Raw genomic sequence first — 16,528 nt, 5'->3', positions numbered from 1 at the left:
CTTCTAAAACTTAGCCTGTGTATAGGTTTTTTTTTTAAAGGCTAGCCTGTGTATAAGTTAATTTAAAATTATAGGAAAACTCATTTATTTTTTTTCTTATACATATAAGAACTGTTTTCATTGAAGAAAAAGCGAAACAAATCTTAACAAGTTAATTTCCTACTTCACATGCTTATCTATATATTAAGATATTTTTGCATGTCAAAGCCTCCTTATGCTGAAAAATGCTATTGGTTGATGTTAATGGCGCATCTTAGTTTGGAACTTGGTTAATGAGTGCTGTACTGTTGACAAAATTTCATGTTAGTTAAAATTTGCTAGCAATTTGATTTTGAACGAAGAATTATCAACAATGCACAGCTTAAATTTCACCGTACGTTGTTCTAAAAGCACATTGGACGAGAAATTACATACACCAACGCAAAACACATTTCACATTGAATTCATCAAATACAAATCACATTGCCAGAGTGGTAGTACCCCTTTTTATGAGACACGAACGAACGTCCCTTCTACTAATTACTAAATAAGCAAAGCTAGACAACAAAACACCCAAACCTACTACATAGGCAAGAAGAGGTACATACATCATTTATTTCCCCACATAAACCAACATCATAAGTTCATAACAACACATTAATACTCATCACGTTCATGCGGTTGCGGTTGTTGCTGTCACTGTTGTTCTCTTTACATCTCTCGCCTCCACCTTTGCATCCCTTGCATCTCTTGCAGCTGCTTCCCTTGCATCTCTTGCATCTCTTGCAGCTGCTTCCCTTGTATCTTGTGCCTTGCTCTGAATATCCTGCCCAACTTCCTTGGTTTTCTGCCCTACTTCTTTGGTCTTCTGCCCCACGTACTCCGCCGCCTCCGCCAGATGGTGCTTCGCCGCAGCGGCCAGATTCTCCGACGCCGGCTGGGTCTCCCGGATGTAGTTCAGGATCCAGGAGAAGGACGACAGCGCCGTGAGCCCAAAGACTCCCGACGTCAGGAACCCGGCCACGGCCAGGCCAATTGCGACCGTGGCCGGAATCAGCACCGGGCTGAAGATGATGAAGAGCGGTGTTGCCACCACCAGCCCGGTGAGAGTTCCAGCCAGGGTCAGTCCTGCCAGGAGCAGGAGGATGCCGCCGACCGGAAGGCCGGCGACAACTGCGAGAACCTGAGAGGTCGTCGGACCTCTCTCGGAATGGTAAATGGAAGAGGGCGCCTTGATGCCGGCTTCGTAACGCGGCGCCTCAAAACGAGCCGGCGGGACGACGCCGGCTTCGTAGCGGTGTGTTGTTGTGTGCACTTGGACACTGTGTGGTGGCACTGTGGTCATGGTTGAAGGTGAAGTTTAGGGCTAACACTAATGAAGATGATGATGATGCAACAGAGAACTAAGTTCTGCAAGTGAAGGAATTATTGTTAGTTGGGGGTATGTGTGTGTTAGAGATGGGGAGTGTGATGGGGGTGGTGTTATATAGCAAAAGTGGAGTTGCTGGATGATGACACGTACATGATGCATGATGAGTTGGGGCTTTGCATGAGGAACATGTTTCAGTTTGCCCTGGGTTAAGTACATCAGAAAAATTAAAGTGGGGGCACATAAATAATGACAGGCAAGGAGAATAATGTACTATTTAACATTTTTATTAAGGACAATTGAGATACAGTTTCGCAGGTGGTGGTGGTGTTGGTGTTGGTGGTATTCTTCAATCAATTGGAGTTTTACCTCACTTATTGAAATGTTTTATTACATAAATTAGTGAATAAAACTTTAATTCTCATTAAAGACAATACTAAAATTAATCATACAATTGTATTTAAGTTTTAAGTTTCGTCCTTTTTTTAAATATAACATTTAAGTTTAATTTTTTTTTATTTTAAGTATTGTAATTGTATGATTTAGTTCTTCTGGTTTTAATTGCAAAAATTGAATCTAATGATTAATATTTTGATGATGTTTAGCGATTATTATTTACTTTTAATGTTTTATTAAATATTTTATCAGATCTTAATTAACGTGCTATCTGAATCTAATAATATATTGATGTGACTTAATTACATCATAAGCCACATCAACATATGCATAAGATAATATATCTGTGTCATTGATATATCATCATCCATCATCAAGTTAATTAAGTTAGTATTTAAAAAAAAAAAACATAACACTAATAGAAAGATTATAACTGAATAATTAAACCAATAAATTATTAGTCGAAAATACTAAGCTCGAATCTCTTAAGTTTTAAATTTAAATTTTATGGATAAAAAAATATAATTGAAAAAAAAGATTCATTAAAAATAATTGATTGATTTTCATAAAAAATTAATCATTAACAAAATTATTAATGAATACTTTAAGTCAATATCATGAATACCAAAAAAATCATATGACCGACTTATTTATTGACTTATGGGATTCAGTTTGTGCAATTAGAAATCAGATTAGCACAATTACAATATTTAAAGACCAAACTACAATTAAGTCAAATTTTTATTGAGTAAAATTTATTATATTATATATTATATATGAGAAACAAACAAATTACAATGTACCTTAAATAAGTATTACATCATTTAATAATTTAATATAAAATATAAATTAATTAGACTAAAATATATAATTTCTTAGATGAGTTACTTATTTTAATATTATAAGCTTATAATTTCACATAAATTTAAAACCTATACAAAAATTTATTTTAATGCTAAAATTGTTAAAGTCAATATTTAACTTAATTTTACGAGTTTTATAATGATTAAAAAATATATGTTATTTATAATATAAATATTATTCAACAGTGATTATTTATATAAATAACAACTTATATAAATAATTTTATATCATATACTCAACTGAAAAATAAAATAGAAAATCATGTAACGTTTGCTTGAACTTAAGCAACTCAGCATAAAAAAAAATAAAAAAAAGTTAAACAAGTCATGTAATTACTTCCACCGGATATACTTTAGGGTAATTCAAATCCTTATTTTAATGATTTTCTTTTTATAATTAAATAAGTTTACCCCACTATAAATAGTGCCACGCTGCAAATTTTGTAAATGATATGCGCCAGTTTTGGAAATTTCGTCTGGTGCGTGCGGCCTTTGCTTGCTGGAGAGAGAGAGGAATTGAATTTAATGTCTGTCACGCCACTCTTAGTGTTTTGCCAGAGTTGCTGTGTGTGTTGTGCGCGTTGGAGGCAAACAGGTGCAATTTTAGGGCTTGGCTGTGCTTGTAAATGCAGAAGAGGTATCCAATGTGGGGTTATGTTCTTCATCGTAATTATCTACTGGTCCGGTCGGTTTGTACTGGACCAGCATAAGTCGGCGGTTAACAAGCTGTTTATTTTAGGATTAAGAAAATAAAATCAATTCTTATGCTTTTTTATAAAAGAAAAAATATACCTTTGAATGTAAATTTATAATTTAAATTCATATTATAAATATGTTTAAAGTTTAAGATTAATTTTATGAAAAATAGTTCTATCTAATTTTAAAACAACAATAACTATAGACTTATGATAAAGTTTACTCTATTAATCATGTTTGAATTTCATTAAAAATGGAAATTTTTTTAAAAATATTATTTTCTATAAGATTATTTTTCAATAATTTTCTTCAATCTTACTTGTTTCTCCGCCCCTTTTCATATGCTAAAAACTAAACTCCCTAATGATCTTTCTAGTAAAAAAAAATTAGTAAGAAAATAATTAATATACAAGATAATTGAAATAAAATATTATAAAAACAGATATTTTTTCTTTTAAAACTCTGGTCTTATAAATAAGAATGAAAGAAGTATAATTTACTTTTTTTTCATTGGTGTCTCTAATGATCTTTTTATTATTATTTAAACCATCTTAGTTATTTTTATTTTAATCACTTTTTCCTTAATAAATGTCACTCCAATATCTTTTTATGCACAACTTTCCTATATCATATTTTTTTTGTATGATCACATCATATGTAGGGGTGCAATGGGTTGGACCAAGACAAATCCTACCTAAGCTTGGCCTAACCTACTTTATATTTCTATAACTCAAACTTGAGTTTGTTATCTATCGCAAGCCTGTTTTTAGGCTTGGGTCTGACCTTTATACAAGTTTGTCTAGGCTCATTAGTCTATTTAAAATCTTGTTTCATATTTAAAAATGTAAAAAATTTATTATATAATAATAAATTATTATGCTTTGAAATTGGATACGTTGCATTTCTATTTGTTTTTTTTTTGTTTAACAAAACTGAAGACTTGATATTTACTTCCCCTCATCATCAACATTTCTCAATTTTGCTCTCCTATTTTTTCTTTTCAAATTTAATCCCTCTCTCAGTATTTTAATTGTAGAATTATAGTTCATTCATTAACTTGACATCTAATATTTAATGAAAATAATGGCATGGTAGTAAAATGTTTACATGGATTTGGTGTACTACTCAAACTTAACAAACCTCTATATTCGATGGTCAGCCAAGTAGATATCTTGCTTAGCCACCATGAGACTCGTTTGAGATAAATTAGGAAAGAGAGAAAGTCTATCTTCATTGATTGTCAGATAAAAATAAAGAAAAAATCAAGATAAGATTGTCTATAGATCAGACACATAGTTACCAAATAAGATAAGATTAGATTCAATCTTATCTTCTCAACACTAACTAATTAGAGAAATTAGGCCTATGGATGTAATTTCACCATTGTAAAAGAGGTCACAAGGGTTCCAAGTAACTCACTCAATTCTAATCCACTATTGATACATGTTTCCTATCTTTGTGCCTCTAACTTGAGTGTCGAAGTATCTTCACATGTACACCCCACCACCGTACTAGGAGGAGTACAAGGAGGAGTAACATCGTAACAAGATTCTTCCAAATTTGGTAGGAACATACAGTAACATGGATGTGTAGTATAGTGTCATGTTAACAATTTTATTAATAGACTGCATGTTAAGTTAACGGATGGAGAAAAATTGTATAATTAAAATTGTAAAGGGATCAAATTCTTGAGAAAAAAAATGAAGGGTACCAAGTTCGAGACATGATGATGGTAGAAAAAAATGAAATTGAGCTTACATTCAAAGCAAGATTCTAACATCCTAGAGATATAAGGTGGATTGATGGTTAATGGAGAAGGAAAGGAGGGCAAGGTCATGATTTCAATTCCTTCTGTTAACAAAAACTAACATTTGCTAATTAAAAATAAAGACTATAACATCCCCAATTTATAGACCTTTGAAATAAATAATAAAGAGGCATCTTTTATGGAATAACTTCAATATTTAATGGTTAAAGGATTTTTTTAATCATTATTAATAACAATTACCTTTTATTAGGAGTTGAAATAATACAATAATAGGATCTAGATGGGAGCCAAGGCCCACAAAGCCCACACACGCACATGCTTTAAGAGAAAAGGAGAAGAGAGAGTGGGAGAGAAAAGGAAAAAAAAGATGTAAAGGAAGATAGATAGGAGGATAAGGAAAAAGAGAAAAAGAGAGAAATAGAGAAGAGATTAAAGACTCAATGTTGGAGCTCAAATCTAAGACCCCTGAGTGTGAGTGCTTCCCCTTTTCCATTTTCTCAGAGTATTTCATTGATAGTTTTCCTTGATTCCTCCCTTCTCTGTTTTCATACATTATTCATGGAGCTTATAGAGAATGATGATTTTGTGTTGTTTTTCTTTGATTTGGAGTTTTTTTGTTGAGGTTTAGTGTTAGGAAGCACTAGGGATGATTATTTGTGTGTTTATTTTGAGTTTCTGGATAGCCATTAATGGTGTTGAGAGCTTGAATTCACAAGGAACTCATGTTGTAGGAAACACAGATTTTGTCGAAGTTAAATATTTTGGCTAAGCGAATTTCAGGATAGGTGTCAAATATGCAAGTCTAGAGAATTGGCTAAGAGACAATAGCGGCTAAGCCAAATTTTAGACAAAATACAAGTCTGGAGAAAATTGGCTAAGCCACAACTTATGGATAAGCCAAATTTAGACATAGTGTTTTATCATGAATACTTTGTTAAGAGTTTCCAAACCAATTCCAATTGCATATATAATTATTTTATGAGCTATATAGGAGTAAAATTGTTTTTATGAGGGTTATTTTTTTGTTTGTGATATTGCCATGAAAAGATGAATGTAATTATGAACCCTATAAATGTTGAAATATACGTAGTAAATTTATCTATAAGATATGTAGTACTTTATTGTTGAAATGGTTGAATGATTCTTGAAATGTAATATCTTGTTAAGGAGAACTTGAATGTATTGAAAATTCTATAATTATTTAAATGTAGCATGTTATTGATGAGATGATGATATATATGATGTGAGTGTCTCGTTTGGTTGGATATCTTCCCGAGTACCTGCTCCTTTGTTTTTAACTTTGAATGGTGTGTTAGAGTGGTGAAAATTGTTTTCCCAAAAGTCTTCGTTGACTCTTTTGGCATATATGGGATGGGTTGTTGTTGTTGAGACTTAGACCCTCAAGTTAGGCCATTGTAGCTTACAAGTATGGAGGTATCGTATTTAGGACCACAGGGGATTCCAAGTGTGGTGAGGAAGCACATAAGTTGAAGGTGCTATGTGGGCTCTCAACCTAATGTTAGGGGTTTTTGTGATGACTAACTAGAATCAACCTATAGAACAGACGAGAGAATGAATCCCAATAGATGTTAGGTCTAGCAAACCTACAGAGGTAAGGCAATACTCACACTTGTCTATTTTTAATAAAACTGCACTTCCCTCATAGGGTCAGCCCAAGAGACTCCCTGAATGATCAGAGAGTGTAAAGGTATGAAGCTCATGGAGTAGAGTTTGTTGTTGATAACATTGTCTAAGTCAGATGTTATGATGATGACTTTTGATAGTTGATGTTTGGGTTCACATGATGATGTTTAGTGATTGAATTGTGATATCATGGTCTGCTAGTCTTCATTGATGTACTTGTATGAGATGACTTTATTTGAATTGAGTTTTGTTATAAATTTCTAGTTATTACTTGCCTTAAAAGTTCAGCTTTATTCCTTTTTCCTTGATTGGAATTTGTTTAGGTTATATGTATGGATGAGTTTGACTTAGGGATGTTGTGTAATTACATTGTAAAAAGATGTTATGTCTGTTAGAGAGGTGATGTGAACCCTAATTGGGTAGTTTAGAAAAATAAAATGGTTATACACATTTCCATCCAATGTAACAATGAAGTGAGATTCTAGTGAGTAGTCAAGAGTAAGAGAATGATGTTTAGGTGACATATGACACTAGTGGCTTTAGAGATGGTCAAGGTGATCAACTTTAGGTGCCTAAGTGAAGGTTAAGGTTGTTGGGGTTTCATGGTCTATAATTTTAAATTTTTCATAGAGACCATAGAAGAAAGAACTTCATCTTATGAACCACGCATTATGCAAGAGTCAATAAGGGTTTGAATGTTACCTTTATAACTTGCTTTCAAAAACAAGAGGTTGTTCTTGGATCACCAAACGTCGAAAATACAATGCCTTTACTTAGTCCATGTGAGCAACAATCGAAGCGGGATCTCGGTGCTAGCTGATGGTAAACAAGTAAGGATTTGGTGTGACACACTTTTTTCTCAATAATGAGTAATGAAATTTCATGTAGTGCGTTAGTTTCAGCTCTCTCGTATATATAGGAGAGCGATTTTATCCAAATCCCAATTAAATATTATCTTTATCAAATTTTATTTGATATACATAATTATCTTATCAAATCTTATTTGATTTAAATCTATAGATAATTATGTTACAAGATATATATAGATAATTAATTAAATTATATCTAATTAATTATCCTATCAGATTGCGTCTTATTTAATTAAATACATTATTAATTAATTAAATCTTATTTTATTAATTAACTATGAATTAAAATAAATCACATTTATTTTAATTGTCTGCTCCAATTTATTAATCTATGTGTCTGACCTTATAAGCTCCCACTAAATTGGAAATAATATTATCTTATAATATCATAGACAATTATTGACATTTAGCAATGTATCGCTACCACCTAGCTCATGAGAAAATTGATGATTCGATTTCAACCTTATCGTAATCATTTCCACCATGTAGCCTTTGTCCATTCGTACAAATGTCTTGATCAAACATGATGCATAAGAGTGTCATCCTCGTTAAGTCCAATTATCGATTTCTCGATACCTGAGTGGGGGCGCGTAAATACAAACAGGTCCAACATCGCATATTGGTTCATTTCTGCGTGGCCATGCATATAGCATGTCCCACTCTATCGAGAGGCTTACAAACATAACCTTTGTTATGTAAAAGGGACGAATCCTATCTACATTGCATGTGGCCATGCGTATAGCGCATGCCACTCTATCAAGAGGCCTATAGACATAACGTGTACTATGTAGAAAGGGAATCCTATCTATATTACTCATATTCCTCCACTTGATTCATTGTAAGCCCAAGTACTACCTTTATGATACCCTTTTACGGATGACGTTTGATAACATTAAAGCCTGTAACTCCAAACATATAGGAATCGTAGTGACTTCATGTCAAAGGATGGTTGCCATGAGAAATACTTATGACACTTACATAACTATTATGAAGACTTCTCATGGTGGATCTATCTAGTATAAATATTACTTCTAATATTTATACCCGTGCCGACTTGATATCTCATGTCCATGACCTGTGAGATGCATAGCCTCAATGCATTATTGTCATTCTAGTCATCAATAATACTTGACTATGAATACTTTTAGAACACCATTTGATTGTTCAATGAATCTCACAATCAAGTCTCTTGATTTGCCATTAAATGAATAATTTATTCTTAGGACATTATTACGCTATACAATTAATAACATAATAATTGACACACCTCATTTATTTACAAAAATGTATAAACCAAAGTCACGATACAAATATAGTCTGAAATGGATTGGCTGTTAGGGCTAACTCCAACAAAGGCATGGCCCAAGGAGATAGAAATGATAATGAGATGGGATAATAGTTGTGAGATAGAGTTCTTAAGAAAAGAAAATGAGAAACCATGAGAGTTAAGAAAATGATTTCTAGAATAGAGATTCAACCTAAAGTCCTTAGAGCACTTACTGAAACATTATGCTTTGTTTCTTTAAACTTCATATTTTTACAGGTTAAGTAGGTGGGCATTCTCATAGGAGAACCTTAGAGCATGGAGTTGTTTGCATGAAAGAAGATTGGTAGAGTTTGTATCTCCCAATGTATGAGAATTGGTTTTATGTTTTACGTACCTTGGTCAGGTTTTTAAGGCACATAAGTGTTAAAGGCTTTGTATAACTTTTGTTCTTGTGATGCTTAAGTTTTAGTTTTCACGCAGTTAACTCAGATATTCTTATTTGTCTAGTTTTCCATAATCTAGTAACATAAGGATGGAAAAAAAGGTAACACCCTTTAGGTTTTTCATTATTGTAATTTCTTCATTTCTTTGTGTTGAGTCAAAGGCCATCAAAGTACTAAGTTATGATAAAAAAAACATAAATATGATTGAATGAGCTAGAAAGTTTTCAAAAAATGGCAATGTTTAGGCTTAATTTCACTTTTGGTCCCATTATTATTGTAATTAATTGAATTTGATCCCTTCATTATTATTATTTTTTTGCGAATTTGACCCCTCACTATTTTAATTGAGAAACTTTGGTTTGCCTGTTAATTTGACATCTAATATTTAATGAAAATGTTGATGTGACATAATTGTCATCAAATGAAAATACATATACAACCACTACACAAGTATGATAGCAATTTGACGGATGCACTTGTATGATAGCAATTGTCATCAAAGGAATAACTTCATCAAAATCCACCTTTTGTTCCATATTCGTTACAATAGTAATCAAAGATCCTCTTTTTTATGGATTTCAATGGGATTTGAAATTTTGATTTGGTCGATTCCTTTTTTACACTATTTTTCTTTGCCTATTAATCTCATTTGTCTTCTACTGACTTTGAGTGTTCATTTTGTACATCATCATTTTCTATTCGTAGATCTGCAATCACTTTATGTTGTTCTTCAAGCACTACTTTTTGTTGTTTGAGCATCTCAACAAGCTCAGTCAATTGCGCGCTCATGAATGCTACATTCTCCTCCATCCTTGGAGAATTTGTGGCTTCAATCACAGGTGAAGAAGTTGTTGTTGTCGTTGAAGCTTTTTTGTTTCGGGTGCTCACCATAACAAAGATCCATGAACTATGGATCCTTTTATCCTAGAGAATATATGTTTCCCACAGACAACAACATTGTTATGGTGTAGGACAAAGTGCGATTTGGTTTATGCAGTGTGAACTCGGTTGAGAGAGAGAGAAAGTTAGAGAGATAAACTAGAGAGAGTTTTGGAGAGAAAGATCTTAGAATTCTTGTAGTATTGAGTTATGACGTCTCCTTCATTTATGATTATAGAATGTCAAGCTATTTATAGTGTTTGCATGCATGACGTTATCGGCCACATGTCTTATTACAAGTATGTGCGTTAATTGTCCTATTCTGAAGGTTACGTCAAACTTGTCCAAAGTTGGTTTGCCACTAGGGTACTTCTTACTTGAGTCAGCTTCTTGAGTTTGTAGCCTGCTTATAATCTTTAGGTTGATCTTGATCATATGTCTATATTTTGTGCCACATGTTCATAACATATAAAGGTTGATATTTATTGATTGTTGTTCTCGAGTTGTCTCCGAATTGATATTGTCTCAAAGAGACAATGTTGACTTATCGAGTGTAAAGTTGATATTTATTTTAAAATAACATACTTTGTATTAATATCATGGTCAATAAAAAAAACTCTCGAAAGGACTAGCCTTAATTTGAAATTAACAAAAAATATTTTAAAGGGTTATGACTCACTAATTTCACCCATTAAATAATTTAATTTTAATGCTAATTATATCAACGGTTTGAGTTATTTGTGCATCAATAAATTTTAACGAGTAAACATTGTCCGATGAATAAAAAGGTATTTAATGACGTTGCTAGCTAAAGTCTTACCAGGAAGAATGTGTATTAAGTATATCCTTCAATATAAGCCTCTGTATATTAGCTACAAGATAGTTCTCTAGAGCTGAATCCTCAATCAACAAAGACATTGGTTGGAGAAAGTGACAGCAACACAAAAGAGTGAAAAGACAAAGATCACCAGTAAGGATGCAAATTGAAAGTTGGCTTGAGAATCTTGCAAGGAATGGAGCCTCAACATAAGTAACATAACTTACTAATAAGGTAGGTTTTTAATTTTATGATATATTATTTATTTTAACCATTACACTATTTATATTTTTATTTTAACATTATATACTTCAATATATTTTAACTATTGCACAAAATATAATAAAAAATATGACATATACTTAAGTAAGTATATTTTATTTTTACAACCAACAACAATTAGTAACAATTAGTATAAGTAGTAACGATGTGTATCCCTTTATCAAAAGGCACAAATACGTTATTTTAAACTTGATTTAAAATATTTTAAGATATAATATAAATAAGTTAGCAGTAGAATACACAATACGAAATAACAAAATAAAATTAAAATAATTAATTTAAAATAAAAAATTGTAAGAGTTTAAAATTAATTTAAAAGGTAAAATTATAAATACTTTGAACATATATTTATTAATAAAATTAAATTAAAATTTATAAACAATTTTTACATAAACGTGTTTATTCTATTTTATATTTATTAATAACTCTAACAAATAAATTTACCAAAATACTTAATAATCAATAACTATCAACTACATTCTCTAACTCTAATAAAAAAAAAAGCTATTTTTTCAAATTTCAATTAGTTTTTCGTGTTTTTGTAAGGGTGAGAGGCGGTTAAATACTGTTGTACGTAAAAAGTTCCATTGATTTGTGAGTCTTTTTACCCAAAAATACAAAAAAAAAAAAAAAAAAGTTACATAACTAATACATATACTAAAATATTTACATACAAATCAATATTCTACGAGAGAAATCGGTCATCCCCAAATTCGTGTTTGCTTTCAATGAAAAATCGGTTTTGCATGCACCGATTTTTCAACATATTTTTTTTTTCATTTCATTTTTTTAATTCTATATTTTTTTTATTTTAATTTTTTTTTACATTAGTTTTCCAACGTGCCATTTATATTTTTTTTATTTTTTTAATTTAATTGTATATATTTTATTTTTTTCATTTTTTCTCATTATTTTCTAGAGTGGATTTTCATATTTTAAAAATATTTTAATATTTCTCTAAAAAATTAAAATTAATTTGTTAATAAAATTTGTATTTAATTCACAACTTTAATTCAGATTAAAAAAGATTTGCTGTTGTGTTTGTGCAATGACTCTGTTAGCTATCAGAAAGATTTGTTGTTGTGTTTGCATAATGACTAACTTTTTAAGTGTCTTATAAACAAATATACAATCTCAGCTCTTAGTCTATTTTCTCAAAATGTTTAACGTGTTTTGAGAGTTTTCTAAGATTTACAAAATTTTACAGATAATTCTTTACATAAAGAATTTCAATAAATGTGTGTAAGGTTTGTGACTCATTTTTTCAAAGCTTATGATATTTATAGGCCTTCATCTTAAAGTGTTCATTGTCTTACAACAAATGAATTTCTTTACTTAAGCATTTGTCTGATATGTATGGTCATTGGAGTATTTAAATGCATGTTCTTCCTCATGTAGTGAAACCACTCTGATTGATTTTTGTGTAGAACACTTCAAAAGAAAATCACTTCCCTTTAACCAAACCAGGTCTGCACAGCAAAGCGCGCCTATTGATGACAATGGGCAACTTTCAAATCTTGAATTTCATTTATTTTTCATAGAATTCGACATATCTTAAGAGAATGTCTCTTCAAAACAAATCTTAACACAAAGTATTAAATAAAGTCTTAATTGTCATCTTTTAAATGTTGTATCAAATAATGTCTTTAACTAACTATTATCTGATACCTGAGACGCAGACTCACGAAACATGTTATGATATCACTTAAAACATAACTTTTAACATTTGTACATATATATTTACATTTAATCAAAATATTAGTAGTACTAGTTCGTCTTAAGATATAAATATCTTTTGACTTAATAATGTTGTTGGTTTGAGCTTGCGTTTTTAACAAGGTAGGACATTTGTTTTTAGAATGGCATGGATTGTGCGACATATGAAACATCTTTTTGGCTAATCTAGTTCCTTCATATTCATTTCGATGAATATATAGGATGATCTTTAGTTTTTTTTTTTTTTTTTGCATTTTTAAACATAATTTTGAAGCATTAATATTTTGATTCAATATGTTAAACTTGTACCATCGGATTCATGTACTTGAAATTTATGGGACTAAACTATTGTTTGACCCATAAAACATCATAAACATAGATAAAATGACACAAATAGTCACCGGCCTCCATGAAAAGTTTAAAGGAATTAACTAATTTCTAAAATTAATATTTTTTTAAAAGAAAATTAAATCATAAAATTGGAAATTAAAAAGAAATAAAAAGCTCTGAAAAGAAGAAAAAAATTTCAAAAACAAAATAAAGAAATATACAATTAAAAAAAATGCAATGGCACATTGAAAAATCAGTTTGTAGGTAATCGGTTTTTTCCAATGTTGTGAAGCAAAAAGTTAAAGGTGGGACAATGAGAAATGCGATTGGGGGGGCACTGAATTTTCAAAGGCAACACTAATTTGTATATCACTTTGATAAATAATTCGATGCTTATATTATTTGTGTAATTTTTTTATTTGTTTTGTATTTTTGGGATAAAAAACTCTTGATTTGTTAGCTAGCTCATGCATATCTTATGCAGGGTTGATATATATTAATAAATTGTATCTTTGTAGATAACGAAAAAACTAAACATATATATTGCTTACATCTAGAACTTTAGAGAACTAAATTGAGGTTTTCTACCATTTTCAATTTTACATGATATCACTATCATCTGGTATGATCGGATTCTTCACATTACTCTAATTTTGGTTAGGACATCTGCAAATTTTAACCTTGTTAAATTAATCAAAAGACTTTGAACAATGAAACTAACTTTACTAAAATGTTATAGGAATATCATTGCTGGCTACTCATTATTTTTATAAAAATAATAATGACTGAAATATTCATTGATCGATAATTGAAATAAATATGTTTTTGTTATGAAATGAATATTCAAGTTTTGTTCTAAAAAAAAATATATTCAAGTTTTGTAGTTTTCTTAATATTAATTTCAGAAAGGCATTACTTGAAAAATATTTTAATTTAATCAAATACATGACTTGGTATTCATAATTATTTATTTCAAATGCAGAAAAAAATGCTTAAAGAATCCACTAACTCAATTTTATATAAGTAATATTGGGTCTATGTATTAAAAGGGTCTTAGTTAGTTGATTACTTAATTAGTTGAGTTGTGTCCAGTGTATGAATTATTGTAGTTACTTTGTATTGAAATTTTGAATTAAAAAAAATATTAGGTATATGTGAAAATGTAATCTATTAACCCAATTTCTCAATTGGGTGTATCTTTATATATATATACCCAATTGATTAGCTAGTTATGTTAATTATGCCAAGAAAAAAAAATCCTCCTAATTTGCCTATATATGCTGTGTCACTCAATTAGCATTATAAATTGAGAATTTCTTACTTATATATTCGGGGAAGTTTTTCCCTCCGAGAAATACATCATATTATTCAATTTCATATTTAGCTTTTAAAAATTGTATAAATCCCGTATATGTACATCTAATGGTAATCATGATTCTTAGGAGAATAAATTCTTCCTCTAAAAAAATACAAAAAGAATTTATTAGAATTGAATCAATGAGCCAGGAATAAAGACTTTTGGGAATTGATTTGTAAATTGCTTGTGTACATAGTGTTTTTTCCATTTTTTTTCAAAATTATCCTTGGGCAAATTTATGGATCCGTAATCTGTATGGACCCATTACGAATTCGTAATTCATATGGACCCATACGGATTGATAAAGCAGGATTCAAACCTGAAAGTCACATGTTCAAATCTTGCATGCATGGATTATTAATTTTAAATTAATTCGTAACACATATTTTTTTAATTCACATATAACCTGAAAAATTAATTCATGTTAATAACCTAAAAGTCACTAGTTGGAATCCTGTTTTTTCAATCTATATGGGTTCATAGGGACTGTGAATCCATAATGGGTTCATACAGATTACGGATCCATAAATTTGTTAGGGGTAATTTTGGAAAAACTCAAAACGTGTTAGGTGCACAAACAATTTGTTAGGTGTGCAAAGCAATTTTCAAGACTTTTTTGCTCCCCTGGCATGTGCCTGAGTTCACTCACCGGGCTTTAATTTTGGGCATATCATTTGTCTCGTCAATCAATCAAAACTAGGAATTTTCTTCCTTATGCCTAAGACCCATATTCTGCATTCAATTAAAATATATTTTATAAGATAATTTAAAATTAATAATTCATGTAAACTTTTGTGTTATTAATACCATATTGTAGTCAATCAAACTAATAAGTTAATTGTATTAAAAAATAATTAATATTATTATATATAACACTAAAATTTCTAATATATATATATAAGTTTACATAATAAATTTTGATATAATAATATATTTTTTATATATATAAATTTTAAATTTTATAAAAATTTATATATATATAAAATATATTATTAAATTAAAATTAATTATTATAAAATTTATTATATAAATTTATATGTATACATTAAAAAAATTTAATGTTATATATGTAAAAAGAAAATCTCTGAAAACTAAAGTGACCAAGTCATTGTGATGGAAGGGTGGCCCATTAGTTTTTGAGAGTGAATGAACATCATTTCCACACATTTTGTCGCCCAGTGAACAATGCTTTGGATTTGTTGTGTTCGTGTGTGATTCAAAGATACTCCTCTAATATAAGAAAAAACACAGTTTTGATAATTGATTTATAAATATTCTCAAATGAAATAATTTTTTGTTGGAAGTCATGTAAATTTTGAAATAAAATAATTCATACGTACTTTTTGTTAGAAAACCTTGAATGTATTTTTCATACTTACAAAACATTTACTTTTTATTTTAGTTAATTTTTATACAACTTTTTACTTAGGGATATATTGGTTTATATTATAAGAATTTAAAGGATTTGAAATAATTTTATAGATTTATAAGATGGGAAAGGACTCTATGAATTTTTAAAAATACATTAAAATTACATTAGTTAGTAAAAAAATAAAAAAAAAATGATGAGATTTAAATGAAAAAAGTAAAATCAATATAATTTTTTTAATTTTTTAATAGCTATATTGATCCTAGTTTTATGTCTTCTTATACTAACCTTTCTTTCAATAACATCTTCTCATTCTCACTTTTGATTTTTTTAATTACTAAAACTATTTCATGATAAATCTAATGACATGTTTAAATGGGCTGAAATAATAAACATATACTAGAAGGGAGTAATAAGGGTGAAAATTGGTATAAGAATTACAAAGAATGCTGCTTAGCAAGGGTTATAGTTATTTTCGAATTGC

The 16,528-nt window shown here is 29.9% G+C and overlaps 1 protein-coding gene across 1 annotated transcript; it reads right to left on the bottom strand.

Annotated features, from left to right (window-relative positions):
• Positions 1 to 406: 406 nt before the first annotated feature.
• P91 (P24 oleosin) lies at positions 407 to 1,433 on the bottom strand. Its single transcript, NM_001251589.2, has one exon. It carries the CDS (start codon positions 1,322 to 1,324, stop codon positions 653 to 655), a length of 672 nt encoding a protein of 223 aa, NP_001238518.1. The 5' UTR covers positions 1,325 to 1,433; the 3' UTR covers positions 407 to 652.
• Positions 1,434 to 16,528: the final 15,095 nt, after the last annotated feature.

This window comes from Glycine max, chromosome 16, assembly GCF_000004515.6.
Source record: "Glycine max cultivar Williams 82 chromosome 16, Glycine_max_v4.0, whole genome shotgun sequence".
In the NCBI taxonomy this organism is placed as follows: Eukaryota; Viridiplantae; Streptophyta; class Magnoliopsida; order Fabales; family Fabaceae; genus Glycine; species Glycine max.
This window is presented reverse-complemented; position numbering and strand designations above follow the sequence as displayed.

Bases quoted from the DNA above. Each gene is read 5' to 3' on its own strand.
- P91 (NM_001251589.2), bottom strand. From the start codon at position 1,324: ATGACCACAGTGCCACCACACAGTGTCCAAGTGCACACAACAACACAC.